General features: G+C 40.9%; 1 protein-coding gene across 1 annotated transcript in view; it reads left to right on the top strand.

Annotated features, from left to right (window-relative positions):
• CPAMD8 (C3 and PZP-like, alpha-2-macroglobulin domain containing 8) overlaps positions 1 to 22,246 on the top strand; it is a gene marked incomplete at its 5' end in the record, with an annotated part of 45,270 nt that overhangs the window by 12,139 nt on the left and 10,885 nt on the right. Inside the window, 19 exons of the mRNA XM_010011841.1 lie at positions 453 to 595; positions 1,548 to 1,610; positions 4,340 to 4,571; positions 5,157 to 5,310; positions 5,901 to 6,043; positions 6,503 to 6,554; positions 7,234 to 7,532; positions 7,956 to 8,181; positions 8,715 to 8,891; positions 11,396 to 11,477; positions 12,974 to 13,130; positions 13,574 to 13,648; positions 15,596 to 15,761; positions 16,286 to 16,372; positions 17,305 to 17,441; positions 17,795 to 17,950; positions 18,338 to 18,400; positions 18,763 to 19,001; positions 20,830 to 20,917. Of these exons, the coding sequence (XP_010010143.1) occupies positions 453 to 595; positions 1,548 to 1,610; positions 4,340 to 4,571; positions 5,157 to 5,310; positions 5,901 to 6,043; positions 6,503 to 6,554; positions 7,234 to 7,532; positions 7,956 to 8,181; positions 8,715 to 8,891; positions 11,396 to 11,477; positions 12,974 to 13,130; positions 13,574 to 13,648; positions 15,596 to 15,761; positions 16,286 to 16,372; positions 17,305 to 17,441; positions 17,795 to 17,950; positions 18,338 to 18,400; positions 18,763 to 19,001; positions 20,830 to 20,917 (2,739 nt within the window). The remainder of the gene's footprint in view (positions 1 to 452; positions 596 to 1,547; positions 1,611 to 4,339; positions 4,572 to 5,156; positions 5,311 to 5,900; positions 6,044 to 6,502; positions 6,555 to 7,233; positions 7,533 to 7,955; positions 8,182 to 8,714; positions 8,892 to 11,395; positions 11,478 to 12,973; positions 13,131 to 13,573; positions 13,649 to 15,595; positions 15,762 to 16,285; positions 16,373 to 17,304; positions 17,442 to 17,794; positions 17,951 to 18,337; positions 18,401 to 18,762; positions 19,002 to 20,829; positions 20,918 to 22,246) is intronic.

Genomic DNA, 22,246 nt, shown 5'->3' on the forward strand with positions numbered 1-22,246 from the left:
GGCAGGATTGGTGATGTCTGATGTGAGAGCTGCCTGCTAACTGTAGCAGAACACACTGGAAGCTTTTAAGAAGGGTAAAAAGCTGTAATGTCATGTTCTAGGGGAAAAATATGTGTAATAATTTTTCACCTGTAACTGCCTGGCACTTGCATATGCCCAGAAATGTTAGATACTGGTTTACATGCATTTTCCAAGCAAACAAGAGCTTTCTCATAAAGCTTCTGCCTGTGAAGTGTCTACATATTTTCACATTAACAGACATTTTTATATTAAGTTTTTAAAAAAATCCTCAAGTTCCAATTGAAATTTACCCTGGAAATGTTGGCACAGGTTTGGGGGATTCTTGTCCAAAAAGTTTTTATTGGTGCATGTTTTAATTCTCTTATCTTTTCTTCTCTTTTTTTTTTCCCCTTGCTTGTTTTTGTTTTGTGGACTTCACTTCTATTGTTTAGGAAACTGGCTTGGTTGTAATGACTGATATAGTCAGCTTAAACCACAGACAGAATGGAGGCATGTACACAGATGAGGCTGTCCCAGCTTTTCAGCCACATACGGGGACATTGGTGGCTACAATGCATTCTAAAATAGCACCAAGGTAACGTTTTTGCTGTAATACATATAGTCTATGATACTCAGAGCTGGTTTTTTCTATATTCTCAGCTCTTTTCCACTTCCATGCCCCCAGGAAGTTGCTTGGTTTAGACAAGGGGGTCATGAGGAAACTCCTGATAGACCCAACAAAACTTATAACTGAGACTACTTCATTAAATTTAAACTGCTTATGGAAAAATGTGAAGTAATATTCTTCCAAGTGATCACTTGAATCTCTGCTTTCTGTGAATGAGTTGTGGCTTCTCAGTATGTGCAAGCTGGCCCTGGTTTTGCAGAGTTGCTCATTGCTCATGGTTTTGGTCATTCATCTGGTGGTCGAAAGAACTGCAATGAGGGAGTGTAATATACTCTGGCTGATGCTGCAGCTCCCTTTGGGTTCTGAGCCACCTGGTGGCCTCTCTTAGCAGAGGGAGGTTTGGAGGTTAGTTAAGAAAAAGGGTAACGAAGCATCACAGGTGTAGAAAAATAACTCAATTATGAAAATATGAGAGACCAAGACGATTCCAAGAGAAGAAACAGAGGGAATATAAAGTAGTGGTTGGGGTAACTGCTATTAGTAAGGCCATGTCATGATCTCATGGGAAGTTACATGCGCTAAAAGCTCCTTTTGATTTCTTTTGGTGAAAGAATTTGGATCATAAAACTCTCTTTCCTTAAAACCCAACATAAATAACATAATATTATTTATACTAATTTCTTTAGATTCTCATTTATGTCTTCAGACTGTTTGATGTGTGTGTGCACAATGGGATCATTTGGAAAGACAGTGTGTGTCCAGAATGATATGCCCATTCACTTTGTAATGAATCTATACTAGCTAGAGTTTGGTTGGTCATGTGAGCTGCATTCAGGGGATAACAATGATCTGTCAGTTACTGTTAAAACTGTCTTACTAAAAGAATTCATTGGCAAGGAATTATTTCTTGTTTTAGCAGAGCAGAGAAGAGAAAAAGAACCTTCTTCCCTGAAACGTGGATTTGGCACTGCCTCAATGTCAGGTATTGACAGGGAATTCCTTTAATTACATCCAGAGAGTTGTATTCTCTTCAACTACAGAAAACAAAGCTTTTTAAAACCTACTGGAGTTCCATTGGCACCCTCTGATACTTCTCTTTATTGTTCCTTTTCTTCATTACTGCTTTGATCAAGAGTCTTTCTTTCTAACTTTTCATCTGGTCTTGAAGTGTATTCACCTTCTTAGAGTTGAGCCTGCCAGTTGTGAATACACTGCAACCCATGCATGATTCACCATGGTGTCAAGGGCAGAGGAGTATCTTCAGGGGAAAAAAGGAGCAGTGGTTTGGTTCAACACATTTCCAGGTTTTACTCACTTACGGAAATGGTGTATCAACAAGTTATTGAGGAGCAAGTGGGGATATAGGTTTGCGGTGTGTGAGGAGATGGAGCCAGAATAGCTGCTTCTGTATATGCTGCTAAAGCCTAACCATGGGTTGGTGAGTATCCTATTTTAAATTGCACAGAGCCCTTCTTTCTCTTCCAGCTGATGTAACCTTAATTTACTGCCTAATAAATCATGCTTTCCACTGGGTTACAATTGGAACTAAAAACAAACTGAATGAACAGATAACTAATCTCTTCCAGAAAGAGCACATCAGGATAATTTGAAGCAATTATTAAAAGGCTTCTCCAGGTTTGCAAGTAAACTTCATTCTCAATAAATGATTATAAATTAAATTTGACAAGAACTTGCAGCAAGTGTATTCAAATCTGCTCAATTGAGCATGAAATATGCTTTGGAGAAATACACAAAGAATTCCAGAAGTGCCTGTTTGGGCCTCAGCAAGCTGGGCCAGTTAATTATAAGTGGGAGAGTGTGGAATAAAAAGTTGCAGATTGCATTTTCTCCACTTCATTTCATTAGAAACAACTGAGCATTCCTTGATTTCCACTCCCTTGAACAGGAAGAATTTTTGGTTTTCTTGGACCATTTATAATTATAATATACAATCCTCAAAAAAAACCCCAACCCAGAAACAAAAGCCTAATGTCAACTTCCCAAACCAATTCTAAAAATTCCTAGAGCCTGGCTGGAGGGTCTAATGGCTGGAAATGTGTGTGTACTTTGGCCCCCTGCCCAGAAGAGTAAGCGCCCTCATGTGTGAAAATAATGTTAATGCTGGTTATGGGCTGAAATCCCAGTGGAAAGAACATCAGCTGCAACAAATTGTCCGGTTAAACAGACTGGAATACTGCCAGTTCTGGAGCGAGGACACCCTTCTGCTTACTCTTCAGGGCTGAAGTTTATTGTAGGTACCAGCTACCTAACTCCAGTTAGGATGAAGACCTAAGTGTTAAGACACTAGTGTGCTTAATAGAAATGAAAATGACTTGGTGCTATCAAGCCAAGTGTATTTCCCGGGGTCTCCACTCTAGTTTGAGCTGGGGAACCATAGACCAGAGCGCTTGGTGAACCTAGTGCTGTTCCAAGGCATAGTGACCTCTAGGATTTTATCAAACTACTTATTTTAATCCCTTTCCTACTGTAATTTAAATACACAGACTAGCACCTGACATGCTGCCTATTTACTGCCAGTTGCAATAGCTTAAGCTCGTTGAAAATTAGAAACCATTCATTTTAGATGATGAAAGTAAAGACACTTCATTGGTGCCAATGGACCAGCAGTGAGATCACAACCCTGCAGTCTGTCCTGGATGTGGATCAGGCTGTATCCCAGCGTTGAAAGACAGAATGTTATGCTGTGAATGGACACTCAGAGCTTATTCTGAAGATCTTGCTTTCTCGTTTTCCAAGCCAACACATTAGTCTCAAAAGATTACATAGCTAGCAGCATGTGTATGAGCTCTGGGGAACAAACAAGAACTTGAAAGCAAGCAACCTTAGAGTGTATTCGTAACTGCCAGTCATCTTGCCAGTTGAGCCATGAAATAGCTTTTGTTTTTACTTTAGAGGAAATGTTTTCTGTTCCAGGCAAGGCCAAAGCTTCTTTGCAGCAGGGAAATAGCCAAGTCTGCAGAACAAAAGTGAATTTCTACTATTAAAAAGCATGGGAGAGGATACCAGGTTTATGATATACTGTTGTGGTGGGCACGTTAAAGCTAAATACTCAGGATGGAAATCTGATTTTTAATAATTAGTTTCAATCCTCACTGGAAGAAAATGATGGTTTTGGAGATTTCCTGAGTCAGGCATTCCAAAAACCAACCAACCGCAATGTTCCTGAATCAAAATGTGCTCCTCTGGATAAGCAGTTGCTGAACTTGGTGTCTGGAAAACTTCTCATGTGCTTTTATGTTCAAGCAGTCTGCAGTGCAGCAATATATACAAGGGTGTATAATGGGTTCCAATGGGTTCCAACAAAAATCCCTTTAATTTCACTAGCTGTTAAATAATGATTGCAGAACTGGTTTTACCCAGGACTATTTCCTTCTCCTCTCTTGACTTAGTGCAGACGTTTGCCTCTAAGAAAAGTGACTCTCTAATGAGGCTGCAAATGCCTGTAAAGCTTTTAATCCAGGAAGTATTTGTATGTTAGACTGTGTTTTGCAGAAGCAACTTCTGGCTGTTCTGCTCCTTATAAATGTGTATACTGAGCCTTTTCTAAGCTGTTGTTCAAAGCAGATGCTGATGCTATGTAGCAAGTTGTGATCTGGAGGGAGCTCCCCAAAATGTCTATGTGTTTTAGCTTCATTCAAAAGCATTTCATGAATCTGAGCAACCCAAGTGATTCCCTGTTCTCTTTGGCAGCAATGTGTCTGGAGAAGCACAGCTGCACGTGGAAGTGCCAGACTCCATCACTACCTGGATCACAGAAGCTGTGGGGCTGTCTGAGGAGCAGGGGTTGGGCATTGCCACTCAAACAGAACTGAAGACATTTAAACCTTTCTTCATCGAGTTCACATTGCCGTACCATGTCATCCGGGGGGAGCAGACCAAAATCCCACTGACTGTCTACAACTACTTAGCTGTCTGTGTAGAGGTAACAGCCCTTTTTAGTCCTGTTGCTAAGTTACTAAATCCTGGTTTATCATCAGAATTTCCTAAAGTGATCTACAGGCTGCAGCAGATAAGGTCTAGGGGTAACGTAGTGATAAGCTCAGATAAAAATACTGCTTTTCAATATGCATTAATGTCATGGCTTTATTTACTTTTACCTTGACACAACTGTAGTAGTCTGAAGTGTCTTGCAACACGTCAGAAGTACAAATATTGAATACTGTAGGAATGACAATTGGGAAGCTTGTCCTGAACCACAGAGAATGTCCTTTAGAATCAGAAAGCTACTGAAAGGGTGTGTTTTGAAAGAGGGTTTTTCCAATAAATCCTGTCTCCTTAGATGTTTTCTTCTCAAACACGTTATCTGTCTAGCTCTAATAGTATCACGCTGAACTACTTGTAGAATTGCAGAGCTGAAAATAATACTGTCAGTCAAATACATTACTGGAAGGGTTGAAGAATGAATAATCTGTGCATGCTATGATTTTTATTAAGCATTTTGTGGGTTTCAGTTTTGGGTTGTGAGTTGGTTTTTGCAGCTGAAATTTGCATTCCAATATTTCCACAGGTCCACGTGAAGATTTCTGTTCCAAAAGGCATAAAGTTTGTTGGGCATCCTGGGAAACACCATCTGACAAGAAAGAAGTGCGTTGCCCCTGGGGAAGCTAAACCCACCTCTATCGTTTTGTCCTTCAATGAGCTTGGACTGAGCAACATCACTGGTAGTATAGATATAAAATTAGCTTGCTGCTTGAAGGACTTTTACAAGTGTTCCTTTGTATTCCTCTTTCAGAAGAAAATTCTTATTGCCTTCATACCCCAAAGTGGAATCATTCATTCCACTTACTGCCAACTTTGCTCTTCAACCTCATTTGTTTCTTAGAAATGGCTTCTCTAACTGTAATGAGCCGAAGAGTCGGTCTGAACACACTTCAGGAGGTTCCCTGTTGTATGATATGTGGTCATGGAAGGTGTGGACTTGTCACCTCTGCCTGAAAAGATCAGTTGCCATTTTTAAAAAGAGAATAATAATAAATTCTGTGTCTCTTTCAAGCAAATAATCACTATAAAAACTGTGCTACACTAGAAACTAGGAAAGAGTTTCTCTGTTGCTCTGTGACTGTCCAAATATTGTCCAGTTTTAGATGGGACCATTCAAATATGGAATCAAGGTGATTATAAGAGAGCTGTAATTACAAAACACTCAATATATTGTTAATCAACTGTATCCTAATTAGTTTAGATCATCACTTGAATTTCTGAAGATCATCCTATCTCAAAATCTCTGCTTCTTTCCCTTTCTGTTTCTTAGCAAAAGCTTTTGCTTATGGTGGAACCAGTTGCTGTCAGGATGGGATGCAGACCTTAAAGAATGGCAAGCACTCAGAGGACAATTATCTGGACAGAAGGACCCCAGTGGCAGTGGATTATGTTCGCAGCAGTGTTATTATTGAGGTAAGAAAACAGGAATTTGTAGTAATTCAGAAAAGAAATTGTAACTGCTTGGGCAAATGATGGAAGTTTTTAGGTAGTCAATCGTATATGAACAGGTTTATAAGCATCTTCAAGTTGATTTACGTTTATATTCTTGGAAATGATCAGTTTTAGTGGTGCATTTACAGAAAGAGCCTGTTGGATTCTGAGTTCCTGCTGGTGAATCTTCAGTACTGGTCAGAAGAAGACGGGATAGAAATTTTCTCAGCTAAGCTTGCTCTGTTCGTCTAACTGATGTGCTGCAATGTGAGATTTGTGGTTAGCATCTCTCTAGCTAATGGACTATAGTGTAAGAACTAAGGGTATAAACCACTGTACAGCAGCAGAATATTGTTTCTGTGTTTTGTAAGTAAAACTGAATAGCTGTTACTGCTAATCCAAGCCCTGTGTTTTTATGTATGGATTTCTGTCTTTATATAGCCAGAGGGACTGTCCAGAGAATACACCTATAGTGTGTTCTTCTGCCCAAATGGTAAGTTCATGATTTGAATGAGATATTAAGTTTGTTTGATTTAGTTATAAATAGAAATACATGGCTTCATCTCATGGGGAAAAATAATAATAAACCCCTTTGTTTCCATTTCTGTGTGATTGATGAGTTCTGGGGTGTAGAAGGAACTTCTGAATAAAGAGTCCTTCTTCCCTGGCTGGCTAATTATGAATTTGCTCTAATTGCCCAAGTGATTTCTGGAAATGGCAATTGAATTCCTTTACTTTCAGAACAGGTTCAGCATTCAGCACTGTGGACAGTAACTGTGACTGTGCTGCATTCGCAGTTGATGTGTTAAAATTCACTTCTGGAATCAAATATGTGCTTTCTGCCTGAGATTTGGATAGCTCAGAGTTGACTCCAGTAGTTGAACAGAGATGCTTTTGACCACTAGATTAGAACTGAAAAATCACTCACAGACTTCATAAGAATTCCAGCTCAGCTGTTTGAATTGAAGGATCAGCTGTATTGGAAGGGAGTATAAATAGAAGATGGGAAGAAACATCCATGTGTACTTTTATAGTTTGTTTAAGAGAGGATGGAAAAAAGAACATGTGCTTAGGAAAAGTATGTTTAAACTTTAGTAGTTAGGTATGGGTTGGTTTTGAAGTATTTGAGCTAAACTCTAATTCTTACAATATCCCATTCTTTTTCTGACTAGAGAAAATACACATTTCTACACCTAACAAATATGAGTACCAATACATGCAAAAACCTGCCCAGATGACCCACTTTGACATCTCTGTGAAAGCACACAATGATGCTCACCTGGCCTTGTCCTCTGGTCCTCATGACATGGCAGAGATGACAGAGATTGTTATTGGTGGACATCAAAATACTAAAACATGGATTTCCATAAGCAAAATGGGTGAGCCGGTGGCCAGCAGGGACACAGCTGGTATCCTCTCCTGGGATGAATTCCGCAGCTTCTGGATCAGCTGGAAAAATGGAATTATCCAGGTACTGAATTTATCTATGAAATGGTCTGGAAGTCTCTTGCTTTCTTAAATAGAGATTGAGCACACATGTGGCGGATTTCTATTAGGCTTCCTTAGGAAGGTGAAAGCTGCATTCCTGTTGCTTTTTCTATAGTAAGTCTTGATTGGGCTGTTTTAATCAGAACATATCAGCTTGCCAAATTATGTTCTCAGTTCCTCAGTCTCTGATGCTTTTGGTGCTAAGTGTGCTGAAAGCTATGGAGGTCAAGCCTTTGGAATTCTCATTAAAATTCCTTGGATTGTTGTCTGGGTGGGAAAGAGAAAGGTACTGATCCATCTACAGTGTTCTCTGATGCACACAGAAGTTGTTAGGTCCAAGGATACATGGCAGACTGACTTCATACATGTGGGTTCTTGGAACTGCATGGTTTTTTGTTCCTTTCAGGTTGGCCATGGTACTCGGGTGCTAAATGAGTCTATTATTGTGGAGTGGACAGTCCCCAAACAGCTTGAGGTGAAGTACATTGGCTTTTCCACAGGCTGGGGGTCAATGGGAGAGTTTAAAATTTGGAGAAAAGAAGAGACTGATGAAAATCACAATGAAGCATTTACTCTTGGAGTTCCCCACAACATAATTCCAGGATCAGAAAGAGCTACGGCTTCAATAATAGGTATCACTTATGAGGAGGTATCACTAGGTACCAGTTATCAAATATGAAGAGATACTCCAGTTGTTACTTGCTTCTGACCAGTATTTGAGTAATACATGCCATCTAAGAGAGTGATAGGTTGTCACAGGTGTATGCTGCTTAATTCAGGGACAAATTATTGTTTGGGGGATTTTTGGTCATTTGTTTGAACCCTGTTTGAGTTGATACCATCTGATACCTCAGCTTTGCAGAGTCACTGTCTGTTAGAATTCAGAGGATTCCTTTCATAATCAAAAACTGTGCTGTGTTTAAAGTCAGAGTCTAAACTGGGGAGTCATGGACAACAAACTCTAAAATGTGAAATTTCTTTATCCCAGCAAGAGCTTGAAGGGCTAAGACTTAACATTTAAAGGACTTTCAATTTATGATCTAGTTTCTTTAAGATGACTATCTGTAGCTAGTAGACTTCAGTGTAGTAAGGTGGATATTAACTGTAAGATATCAAGATGAAGTAAAGCCATTGCTACTGAACATACTGCCTCTTTTTCAAACAGGAGATGTGATGGGTCCTACACTGAACAACTTGGACAATCTTTTGCGATTACCATTTGGATGTGGGGAGCAGAACATGATCCATTTTGCTCCTAATGTTTTTGTCCTGAAATACCTGCAGAAAACCAAACAACTCAGTCATGAGGTGGAGAGCGAAGCTACTGATTACCTTGTTCAAGGTAACTCATTACACTTAGAATTTCTAGAGGGGAGGAGGCTTGTAAGTTAGAGAGCTTATCACTAGTATCACACTGTACTTTCTAATCAACAGTGTCCCAAGTGCTAAGGATTCATCGTTTCCTGGAGGATAATCTCACAGGTGAACAGAATTTAATGGCAAGATGTTCACTCTTGCTATGTAACCAGCATTTCCCTTCAATAACTCCTAGCTTACGTGCTTATTGCTTTATATTTTATCTTTTTTTCCCCTTAGGCAGCTTATTTCTATGTTTAAATATTCCAGAAAGTTGAGGAGAATTAAACTTAGTAAAAATCTGTATATTTAGAGGGTTTGTCTTATTAATAAGTTGTCTTTCGAGTTACTACATGTCTCTTCTCTGAACTTTCCCTTTTTTAACACTATTTCTTAGTAACAGTGTACCAGAAATCAAAACTTAGTATCCAGAGTAGTTAATCTAGAGCCATAGGACAAAGGCTCTTATCTGTCCTTTCAGTGTCCTATCCTACCTCACTGAACAGCTCAAAGCATTCTCTTTTTATGCACTGTTTTTCTCAGCATTTGTTTGGGAAGAGCCACATGCAAAATAGTTTTATAACTAAATACAATTCTCAGGACAAGTCAGAATTCAGTGATCATTAAAAACAAGAATTACCCAAAGGGACAAAGTTGTCTTGTGTATGAGTCAGACAATAGTCATGCCATGAAATCAGAGGTGACAGGATTAGGTGGTTCTCCTCTGAAAATATAAATCTTAAGTGTAATGTGTGATCTATTTCTTGTATTCAGCAGCAAAAGCCCAGTGCTGCTTCCTTTGCCTGGCTAAAGGCATTTCACTTGTCATTCTTTGTGCTTGCTGATAGCAATAAGACAAAGGGAGTTTTTCCATAGTCCAGGTCAGTGTTTCCTTTGCAATATTATTTGCTTTTGTTTCTTTTTACAAATCTGCAAACCTTCCAGGTTTTTGGCTCCAAACTCTGCCTGGGGATTAACCCTTATAGAAGAAATACTCAAGAGCTTTAAACTTTTCTGTGTGTATTGGAGCCCTGCCAAGTATAAGGTTTTAGATGGGAAAGTCTGTTTGCTTATTCTGAAGGCTTCTGTGACTTACCAAGCCAGAACACTTTTTCATCGCTTAGTCATCCATTGTAGAAAGTACTGCTACCCAAGAGTTTCCATATCTTGGTCTTTAGAAGTGGCCTTAGCTAAACTAGGCAGTAGTTTTTCTACTTTCCCAGCTACAAAAGCAGGTGAACAGGGGAAATCTAGAAAGCTGAACCTCTCCTGTGAGCCCAAACATGTACAGAAGTGCTTAGAACCAGAAAATTTCAGGAGCAAGCGAGGCATAAAGTCTGTTCCACTACCAACCTAGCAAGCAACTAAGAATAACTGTAAGAGCAATGAAGCATAAGTCAGCTCAAAATGAATGTTTCAATGAAAGAACAGAGGAAATAAGACTGATACAAAAATGTGAGTAGTTAATTGGTCCATCTGATGCACTGGAAGTGAACACTTAGGAACAATTTAAGGAGGAAGTGCTCACTAGTAAATTATGAGGGCTATGTAGAAGAAGCAATCTAATGCTTTCTGCCACATACTTGTATATATCCCAGAACCCCCACACAAAGATGTTTTTACTACAAGAGCATCATTAATCTCTCGAGCTCTGTTCCTCCCATTTTTCAAACCATTCTTTCAGCATTCCCTAAGACTATTGAAAAGCTGTAGAGCAACAGAGAAAGTGTAGGAGTCACGGGCAGCCCTTGCTCAGGGGTTGTGGAGCTTCCTGTATCTGGAGAGATCACCAAAGAAACATTCTGGAAATGAAAAAGTAATCCATTCCCATAAAAATGCCATGCAATGTGGAAGAAAACGTCTACTTGTGTCAGAGAATTAAGCAAGCACTGTCTTTGGCACAGTCTTCTTGGAGGTTTGACACATCTCCATATCAGAAATACCCATTCTGAAGGGTTTGGTTCCAGTGGGCTTTACCAACGGGTGTGTTCTGTATTCCTCAATAGAGAGGAGTTCCCTTTATTAGGAGGGGCTGTTCATGGTTGTAAGACAAACAGGTTTGAGAAGCCTAATAGGAAAAGCATTTTGACTATTTTCAGTCTCTAAAGACATTCCAGTAGAGAGTTCTTCTTTTCAGCATTCAACTTGGAAAAGAAATGTTCATTTGCACAGTGCTTTCAGTAAACTGGATGGAGAATGGCTGTATGCTTAAATAACCATCTTTCTTTTAATACTGCATCTTTCCAGAGGGATATCATGTTTTTAACAGGAGTTGTAGTCTTACAGATGCTTGCCTGAATGGATTTCCGAGTAAGCTACAGTGTTCGTACACAGAGCTGGCTCTGTCCCTCACAGCAAAATGAGATGTTGCCTCAGGCAGCAGAATCCCTTACACTAGTGCCAGATGGTCTGAGTCTTCATTCACTTGAAATACTTGTTTTTCTCTGTGTGAGGATTTTTGGACTCCCCCAATTCTTTTGTGACTTTCAGGCTACCAGCGTCAGCTGACCTACAAGAGACAAGATGGTTCATACAGTGCTTTTGGCGAGAGGGATTCCTCGGGGAGCATGTGGTGAGTTGCTATTTAAAACAGAGTTAGAAAATTCAGTGTTTGCTAAATGGGAAAAATACACAATTGGCAAGGAAAGAAGAGTAATTTTCCAGCTTCCATCATGGTATCACACACAGTGGAGAATAGAAATCATACTCAATGACCATAGACTTACTGTTTCAATGCTGCTGAGTGTTCATACTACACTAGTAGGTGTATTATAGTTGTTTCAAGACTGAGGGGCAGTTAAGATAGTCACACCTACTTGTATGTCCAGGATTTAGGCCTTTAGGATTGTATTTGGTCTACTGGAATTGGAATTAGCAATACATGGGGCATTTAAGCATCTAATTCCACTAGGGATTGGAGCTTCACCTGAAGCATGTTACAGGGAAACTTGCTGTCTCTGGAAGTGGTGGAGGCTTCTACCAGGATAGGGGGAAAAAAATACCCACCACCAAAACCAGCCCCAAAAACCCCAAAGCCTTTCTCCCAAGTGCTTGATATCCCATCATGGATGAAATGGAATGGTACAGATTTATGCCCTGAGAATTGAGGTGCAGAACCTTTCAGAGTCAAAAAACATGAAAGAAAGAAACTGAAAAATCAGCTCATCTCACTCATGTCCCCCTTAGGAAACCACAGCCTATGTGATTAACATCACATCAGCATGTTAGTTGACTGTAATGGCTCAGATGTAGTAGATTCTGGTCTTCATTCATTTGCTTGTGCTGTCATTTGTCTTTATTTTGCTTTAAACTGATTTTCTTCATGAACTCGTCCGAGGGGAAGTACCACTTCTATGATGCTGCTGCCTCACTGTTTCTAAGATTGTAAACTTTGATCTGGCATCTCCCAGTCCCTAGATATAAAATATGGTGACACAGTATTACTTAACACTTGAAAAATCCCCTGCCAGGCAGCATGCTTTCTACCCTCCCATTCCTTAGAGGCTTGTAAATGGAATGATTCAATTTCCAAAGCTGGCCAGAGTTCACACTTGTTGCATGTCAGAGGTTTAGAATTCCAAAAACACTCCTGTTGTTTTCTTAAGTCTTAATTCTGTATGAAGCCTAACACAGCCTCAGACTTTAGCAATGGATTTCTTTTATTTTTAGTTAAGACAGTAACAGAATCGGAAAACTTACTCCTCTCTTTTCTTTACAAGTAATTCCATATTTATAAGGATGCTGATTCTTAATTTAAAAGCTTTAATAGTTTGGGTAACAGACAAGCATCTATAAAAGGGAAGTGAATTTTAGGGTGTGTTATAACTAAGACAAATATATCTTCCTGTTACACTTTTCAATTTAATTTGACCTTTAATGCTGCTCTTATCCAGAAGTTTGGACAATGTTCAAGTGCTTTTATTATACCATCAATGGTTTTTAAAAATATTTTGTGTTTCCCCAACAAGACTTTTAATATTGATGCTTTCTAAGAATGTCGTCTTCCCTTCACTGATACATTCTTCTAAATTTGTTTTCTCAGTAAAGATAATAAATTCCTATTTACAGGCTCACAGCTTTTGTCCTCAAGTCCTTTGCACAGTCTCGTGGGTTTATTTTCATTGACCCAAAAGAACTAACAGCTGCCAAAGACTGGATCATCCAGCATCAGAAAGAAGATGGTTCTTTTCCTGCTATGGGCAGGATACTAAATAAGGACATTCAGGTAAAAACTCTACAGACTCAAAATTCTGTAAGAACTGCATTTTTGAAGTTATTTTCAAAGCATGAAGTGATGCAGTTTCCTTATGGCCTAATATGAATATTACACTTGAAAGGCTACAATAGTACAGGGAGAACCAGGAGAATTTGGGTATCTGTGTGCTGTCCCATGGGAATTGAAACCAAGATGTCAATTCTTATACTTTAGAGTCATGTCTTGGAGTATGAAGTTCTGTTCATTGAGTGTGTCCTCAGGCTGTTTGTAGGGAAGGCAGCTATAACGTTGGTGGGGCTCCTAAATTTCATACTTCTTATGTGCAAAGCAAAAGAAGGTCCATGATGCCAGAGCTTCCTTTACAACATAATTTTTGTCTTGCTCAAGAGTCCTTTTATCCAGCATCCTGATCTCTAGTTTTCACCCAGTGGTTTCTGTTTGTTGCCCTCCAGGGTGGAATCCATGGTAAGATCTCCCTGACAGCTTATGTGGTTGCATCTCTTCTGGAAACAGGTGTAACTTCTGAGGTAACAAAAGCTGAGTTAAAATCGTTCTCATGTTCTATATATTCTACAAATTCTCTCTTTTTTTTTAAACTTGATTTTTCTGCTGTTCATTTCAAAGGTTCTGTGCTCACTAGAGTGATAGCATCCAGGTAACAGAGGCTGTTGGAAAGCCTTGAGATTGTTCTAAAGTTAAGGAATCTGTTCTGAAGTTATTCAGGGTGATCTCCCATCCTTCAGCCATCAGCTCAAGGATCGTTCTACCAGAGCAAAACTCTTCCCTGCAACCTCAACCCACAACCTCTCACAGAAATGGCTGCAAAAAGTGTTTTCTGCCTTGTGATTTCAAGGTGTGATTGCAGCCTATGCAGATACTGGTGGTTTACTAATATATACACTCAAAAACTCTAAGTAAGTAGCTGAGCGCTAACAGCAGTTTATCCAGGGCTGCACAGGCTTCAGGGATCCAGGAAACTTTTGTGGTCTGCCTTTGCTACAGTGGCCAAAATGCTACTGCTATTAGATTACAGTCTCTTTGGAGAGCTGCACTCCTGTAATGTGCTGGATTGAGGACTCTGGAGAAAAATGTTTCTTTTCTTTGTAATGAGACAGAACAGGAACACTACAGAAAAAGTAATAACTACAAAGGAACGTGCAATTACGCTGCATCATTCTTAAAGCAGGGAAAAAGAAATCTTTTCCAGTACAACTGGTGTTATACTAGAGAATCTAGAGATTCCTTCTTAGAAATCATGCTAAAAAGGGCTCCTCTCCTCTGTTGTATTTTTGCCTGCATGCAATTTCACTAGGATGGAGATGCTCAGGTAACACCATAGTTGAACACTCGCAGTCTGACCGGGAACGTGTCCACGTGCAGATGCGCTGAGCAAGTCAGGAAAAAAAAAAAGAGTGGTGGTGGGCAAGGTCTGCACAGGTAGAGCTGGAGGTGTAGTGGATGTTGTGGCATGTCTCGGTGATCTGTAGTCAGACAAAAGCATTGTTCATTCAGGCAAAACCCACTGAGCTGATGGAGCCTTTGAAACAGCCAGTGCAAAGGGCAGTATCTATTCTAAACTCTGTGATACTCTCGGCACGTCTGATGGCTTCCCTCTAGAGCTTGATGAGCGAAACCATACTGCTGCTGCAAGCAGATACCTCCCGACCCCCAGTTCTTGTGGGAGTGGAAGGCCTTCAACCTTATTAAAAATTAAAAAATATATATATTTACAAAATCTTCCAGTGCTCACAGAGTAACTTTCTGCCTCCTTGTCAGCAGTTTCCCCCCTCCTCTGAGAAGTGATGTGATGCTCTCTCTGGGCTGCTGTGTGTCAAGACAGCCCTAGCATTTTTATTTGCTGGAAGTGCAGTTTATGTGGATCAAATGGTTTTCCTAGAGGAGATTTGCAAGTGTTACTAATGATCTTAGCTAGGAAATGAGGAAGGGGAAGGTTAGTGCCACAGGGAAATCAAAGGAAACTAAATTACATCAAGTCCAATTAAATTGTTTCTATAAATTATCAGAGCCACGTTCCTACATGGTGAGGTCATTGAGGGAGTTAATAAAACATGTTTGTTGGCTGCAGGGATCCCTGGGAACCTTGGCCTTTATTATCCTCTGGCGTCTGCTAGACGCTCCAGAGTGTCAGGAACACAATCAAACATACAGTAGAGAGTTCACTTCTGCTCTGTTCATCTGCTGCCTTGCAGGGGCATGAAATTTCTTCAGCTTTAGGGGGAAATAAATGTGACTCAGTCTTAGTCTACATCATTCTTGCTCTGCTGTTTGCTCCTTTTTTCTTGAATGTGTGATGCATTGCTTTCCTTAGGGAAAGGAAAGAGTTAGCTTCATTCTGCAGAGAGTAAAATGCATCTTTCTTAGTGTGTTTTTGGTTTGTAAAGAGAAATAAAGTGATTCTAACTTTTGAGATATAGAGGCCAGTAACGTGTCTGGGCTCTTTCCCCCAAATATAGGAAGAAAGAACAGCTGTTGACAAAGCAAAACACTTCTTAGAGTCCAACTTGTATTCAGCAGAAGATCCGTACACTACTGCCCTGACTGCATATGCCCTGACACTGCTACACAGTCCCTCTGCTGCTGCGATGCTGCGGAAGATGAACAGCATGGCTATTACACAAGGTACTGTGCTCCTGAGGCCAGCCTGGCAATCCTTGAACTGCCAGTCCTCTTAGAGGAAAAAATAGCCCTTGCAACTGGAATGATGTGAGTTACTGGAGAGGATGAAGCCCATGAGATGAGGTCTTCCTCACAGCACAATTTGGCTTTGTAAGGCAGGAGTTTTCCTGATTCTCTGTAGAAGTGGTACCTTAGTTCCATGCATGCAGCTGATGCTGAAAGAAGGCAAATGTACCAGAGGCTCTGCAGCATCTTTCCTATCAATATGACCACGTTGCATTCACTGATGGTGTATTTTAATCCAAAATCCAAGCATTACCTAATTTGTCACACTGAGTTATCTTTGTAATTGCAAAGGGAGCCTCTTGCCCAGGAGACGCCTATCTAAAAGGAAGGACAGTGCAGTTCAGGGCAGGAATCTGTTCTTTGAGTCAATGCAAAAATGGGATTTGATTCTTCCCCTTTACAGAGGCTTAGCTGCACTCCTGCTGTAATAACATACATATGCCACTGTCCTGTTTTTCTAGATGGCTTTACACACTGGAGCTTGACAGGAACTCTTGTTACTGATGAAGATACCTTCATGGGATTTAATGATGGGCTCTTGCAATCAGGTACTTGTACTGCAAAGGCAGAGATGAGTGAATGGGCTGCAGCAGAAGGGCAACAAGTGCATGTGTTCTAGGGAATTCTTTATATAATACAAGGGGTTCTGAAAATGGCAGTGAGTCAGGGCAGGGTCCAGAGGAAATGAGAGCTCACAAAAGGCAGGTAACATTATGCTGCAAGAACCAGTTAAGAGCAAATATGAGACAGAGCAAGATGTGGTCAAGATAGAACTGTCTTTTCAGCCCCAGCTATCTCAGCATTTTTCACTTCAGTTTTATAAAGACAGTGAGTGGTACAGGAGGGTGAGAGCCATATGGGATTCCAGCCAAGAGGAATCATTTGAAATGGAAATGTGAGAGAAGTCAAACACGTTTTAATTTTAGAGCTGTTTAGTTTTGTGTTTCCACATGGATCTAGGGATTGTCCCCCCAGCTTTTATTGGCAGTCCCTGGCATTTCAGCTGATTTCCTAGACTTTTAACTATCAAAGCCACAACAACAGGGAATGATGCTATAAATTTCAAGTCACTTAAAGCCATTGACTCTTCTAATATGATATAGGTGCATCAGGAGGGATCTAACTGGCTATCATATAAAAACCTCTAGGACAGGAATGCAGTAGGGGCAGCAGCAAAGTAGAACTGGAATAGGAGAGAAATGACTTGTGGGATGCAATCAAGTATCAGTCAAGTAGAAAGAAGGTTATGTATTGTGTGCAGGAAAGAGCTGGTGTTCCAAGCAGAGATATATTTGGAAGGTGATGCATTTTGCGGACATCTTTTAACTTCATTTTTCTCTTCCTGTGTTTACTTCTACAGACTCCTAATCTTTTTTTATTTTCCAGTTAATGAATATTCATAGAACTGGCTCTAGACCTACCAAGATTCTTACTTCTAGATGGTATCTTGATTATTGTTTTTCTCCACCCCTCCTTCCAGTTGTTTCTGCAGAAGTAGAAATGACATCTTACGCCCTTTTGACGTACACGCTCCTAGGAGATGTGGCTTCTGCACTCCCCGTAGTAAAATGGCTTTCACAGCAAAGAAATGCACTTGGAGGATTCTCATCTACTCAGGTGGGCTGCCTGCAAAAAAAGGAAGCTTTGATGCAGGCATAATCAACTGTGGAAATCAATTGATTCAGGAATGGTCAATGCAGAGTTTGTGTCTCGAGTCTAGACAGTAACTGTCCGTGCCCTGGTAAGAATTAAGGCTTTCCAGTGCTCTTTGCCACTTCTTTCTCAGATTGATAATTTGAAAGGAGCTTAGACTTTGTCCTTACGGATGCCTTTGACAGCAAAAGTGAACAAAACCTGCTATTTCTTTTCATATCTGAATTAATAAGGAAGATTCTGCTACCAGAAGCTAATGACTGTACAGCACAGTGCTTGTTTCTAAGTTTACTATGTTCCTGTATTCTGATCCCTAGGACACGTGTGTAGCCCTGCAGGCTCTGGCTGAATATGCTATCCTTTCGTACGTTGGAGGAGTCAACCTCACCATTTCCTTGGCTTCTACTAATCTAGACTACCAGGAGACATTTGAGCTTAACAAGATGAATAAAAAAGTCCTCCAGACTGCAGTGGTAGGTGCTCTTGTGGTCTTGTAGCCAAATTTCTAAAGCAGTCCATGTGAGCTGGGTTCTGAACGACAACTCAGGTAAGTTCAGAAATGGTAAAAGCACAAGTTAAATGCTGAGATCTTGGAACTTTCTGGGGGTTTGTGTATGGCTTCTGAAGTGAAGGAGGCAGCACTCAAAAGGCATTTTTCACCGTAACTAATGCCTGATGCTTATTTTGTGCTGCTGCTTGTTTCTGCCATTGTTAAATGCAGGTGGCTGGAAAGAATAAGCCATACTCACTCCACTTCTGCAGTCTCCTTTATAACCAGAAAGATATTTTGTACAGAATAACCCCCATAATCGATATTCATTTCCATTCTTGTCTGTGTTTTAACTGTGGATTCTCCCCAGATCCCCAGTATTCCAACGGGGCTGTTTGTGAGTGCCAAAGGTGAAGGCTGCTGTCTGATGCAGGTAAAGTTGCTATGGGGCTGGAGAAAGTGTGTGAGCAGATGATCTTTGGACTCAAAGTCTGTTTGCTACATTTTTAATCACAGTTTGTTATGAGGAAGAAGTTACACTTTGAATTTCTCTCATGGTCTTGCTTTAACTTATAGAAGTAAATGTGATGGTACCAGGGTGAATCTGCTCTGGTGCAGCCTTACCTATATGTAACTGTGTGGTAAAGCCTGTGTTGCCTCTGTGCCCGCTATTACCTCTCTCTGAAGAGATCTGGTGTTTATGCTGCTTTTAGGGAACATTTGTAGATGCTGTGAAATGTTGGGGTTGAATAAACTGTCCTGATTTGTTTTTGTTTTCCCTCCTTTCTGCTGCAGATTGATGTCACTTACAATGTACCTGATCCCACTGCCAAACCAGCTTTCCAGCTTCTGGTAAACCTGAAGGAGCCAAAGTCAGAGCAGCACCTTCAAGCTCCAAATCCCCTGCGATCTGTCTCTCCAGATGAGAATCGCCCTGAAGCCTTGCACAGAGAGAGGGCACTGGTGGATGATGATGACCCAGCTTCAGATCAAGACCATCGGGAATACAAAGTCATACTGGAGACATGCACTAGGTAGGAAAGTCCAATCTGCATCATGTCCTGCCTGTTTCTCAGAGACAATCTAGTTTGCTGATCAGCACATGTATATTGATACACTCATTGATACAGGAAACACACCACATTCTTCTGGCTGTATATAACACCAGAGCACTTTCTCAGCCTCTTCTCCCTTTGCCTAAGTGCTGCAGCTTGTACTGGGGAGGTAGGCTTATAAAGACTTGTCAATCCCTTGAAGATGCCTGTAACTAAGCTTATCCTGCATCAACACAACCTTTCTGTTGTTGTTTCTGAAACTTCTGCCCTGGGAATTGCTAAAGCAAAGACAGAAATTTGAGAGGAAGCCCAGTCTGAGGAGATTGATTGCTTGGAAAGAAAACAAAAGCAAATGAAATACACCCTTTCTTCCCCTTCTTGTAATGATGCTCTTTTAACTCCATCATCTTATTTAGGTGATGCAAATAGAGGAGTGCATCTAAGGATGACAACTGGAATATTTTGAGCTTGGTGGTATTCTTCAGAATGTAATTATGTGTCGTTATGCTCAGTGAAGTCCTTGGGATGCTTTCAAGAACTTAAAGAGAAAACTGGATGAGAAGTAGAAGGCCGAGATATCTAACAGAATGGGAAAAAGGCAGATAAAGGGCTACTATAGGATTTTTTTTAGTGTGGTGCGTGGAGTTAGACTGGGATTAACAAGGTTCATGTCTGTAGGAGACTGTCAGCCCTGAACTGTCTTACACACAGCCAACTGGGTCTGTCCACAGCCCATCCCGTGCTACTGCGTGCATATGGGCTGGGGTGTGGTGTTACACCCAGGCTGGCTCCCTGCAGTGCTTCAGAGAGCTCACACCCCACCCTGGCTGTGGGGGCCTCCAAGCAGCCCTGAGGAGCCAGTTCAGCTCTGGCAGATTTGGTGCTAGAAGCTGTGTCCTATGTTTTCTCTGTGCTGGGCATGAGCCAATAAGCCCTCCTGGGTCCAAGCTCATGGGGTTTGTGGTGCAAGTAAACAGTAAACAGGTAAGCTGCCAAGGAGGGATAGTTCAGAGCTGACTGTATGTGAATGCAGAGAAAAGGAGCATTGTTCTGGAATCAGCAGGAGCTGCTTTGTTACCTTGTCCACTCCTCTGCCATGCTGCAGGAAATGGAAATCTTTTTGCAGGGGCCCAAATATACTTTCTCTCCATCCCTTCCTGTGTTGTTTTTCTTCAGTGACAACAAGTCTGAATTGCAGTAGGTTTTGGACTCTCCATTGATATTATAGAGGACAATACAGGCAGTGAATTCTTTAACACTAGTAACTAGAGAGCGAGTTCACTGACTCAGTAGCAAAGTGTCAATTCCATGCTGGTGGGAAATGGCCATTTACGTAACTCCAGGGTTGAATGACTCTGCCTGGAACTGGGAAGTAACATTCCTCTTCCACCACAATCCATTTACAGCCCTTTGCTTAGGAAAGAACAGAAGTTTTTTCCACTCCAAGGGGTTATTTCCTTTTTTACCAAGTGCATTTTCTCAGTAATTAATTGAAAAATAAGGCAAGCAGCCCCCCAGGAGACTACATCCTCCCTTCTGCTTTTCTGCTTCCATTTGCGTGGACATCTGCATCTCTGACCTCTGTGAGTTGTGCTTAATTTTTGTTGAATAAAAGCAGAAAAGAGGATTTTGTAAAACCAAGGAGACTGTGGCTCTCAAGAAGTGCTTCAAAGAAGAGCAGATCCTTTTAATATTTTCCTCTGAAGTTTGTTTCAGTTGTTCTCCATCCTGAGTTGTTCATGTGTCATTTGTTATCTTGATACTGAGTTTGTTTTCATTCTTTCTCTCTTTTTCTTCTCATTGGAAGATGGCTACACTCTGGATCTTCTAACATGGCTGTCTTGGAAGTGCCATTGTTCTCAGGGTTTCGTGCAGACATTGAGAGCTTAGAGCAGGTAAGATGATGTAGTGAGAGTGCAAGGCATGATCTTGAGCCAGGACCTGGCTCCCTAACTGGTAGGGATTCCCTTTGGGGAGCAGTGGAAGCAAATGCCACTAAATCTCAGAGGACTGATTGAAAAGATGCAGTTACAAGGTGGGGGGGAGGACAGGAGATTTCACATGGCAAAAGGACTAAACAGATGCTCTGAGCAAGATTACCAAATGTAGCAAACATGGCCAAATGCAGGTTTGTTGCTGAGCCCAGTGCACAGTAATTAAACAAGACCCATTTGAAAATGCTGAAGTGAAAATGTGCTCTAACAGGAGCTGTTTATGGCTTCTTAGTGGGCTGTGTTATCTCCAACATCTGGATTCCATTTCTTTGGAGGCTCTCTGTCTTGGAATTTTTTGCCCTTTTTTTTTTCCTTTCCCCTTCTTCTGGGAGAACATCATGTTTATTGCAAACCAAACTGAGGTGGACAGAATGTGCCTCATACCCAGCCAGCCCTCTAGGGGACAGAGGGCTTTATCTTTAGCTGGGCTTTAGATTTTGTGGAAGCATCACAGTGTAGCTGGTGGGGTTCATGCTGCAAATAGTTTTTAAGGACTGTTGAATTAGAGGCGTAAAATCTTTGCATCCTTGAGAACTGGTAAGGAGCTAAAAAGCATTTTACTTCCCTAAGATCTCTTCTGTTAATAACTTCATCAGCCTGGGAGGGGGAGGAATTAGGGGAAAGAATTTTAAAGGAGAATTGTACTGAAGACCACGCAGTTTAATTTGACATCCTAATTCAAGGAAAGGTGCACATTGCTTTGTCTTCTCTAGGATTTTACTTGATTTGGCTCATTCCTAATCTAAACACCACGGCAATTTCTTGGGGAAAATGACATTAATCATGTTCCTCTTCAGGGGTGTACAGTTCATGTCACAGGTGGCTGTCAGTGTCCAGGGCTGTCACTGAAGCCAGAGAAATCTGTGTCCCTGAGCAGAGAATTGCATTAGGGAGCTGTGCTGGCTTACTTGTACAGAGGTGTGTGGTGATCAGATATGAAGTTATTCCCATAAAGAGAAATATCGCATCACTTTGCTCACAAACTGCATGCTGAGAATTCTGTTTTCAAAAGCATGCATGTAAAATTTATCCCTTTTCATTTGCCTGCTGGCCTTTGAGGCTGATGATATTCTCTCTCAAATGCATCAAATGGTGCAACAAAGTGAATGTGGCTATTCAAATGAGGCAGGACAACCAGTATGAGGTCTCCAGTATCCCTGTGACAAGAGAAAGGAGGAAAATGGGGTGAGGGGGCCTGTAGTGGGTTTGGTTACTATTTGATGTCCTGCT

This window comes from Nestor notabilis, unplaced genomic scaffold (assembly GCF_000696875.1).
Source record: "Nestor notabilis isolate BGI_N333 unplaced genomic scaffold, ASM69687v1 scaffold29033, whole genome shotgun sequence".
Taxonomy (NCBI): domain Eukaryota; kingdom Metazoa; phylum Chordata; class Aves; order Psittaciformes; family Psittacidae; genus Nestor; species Nestor notabilis.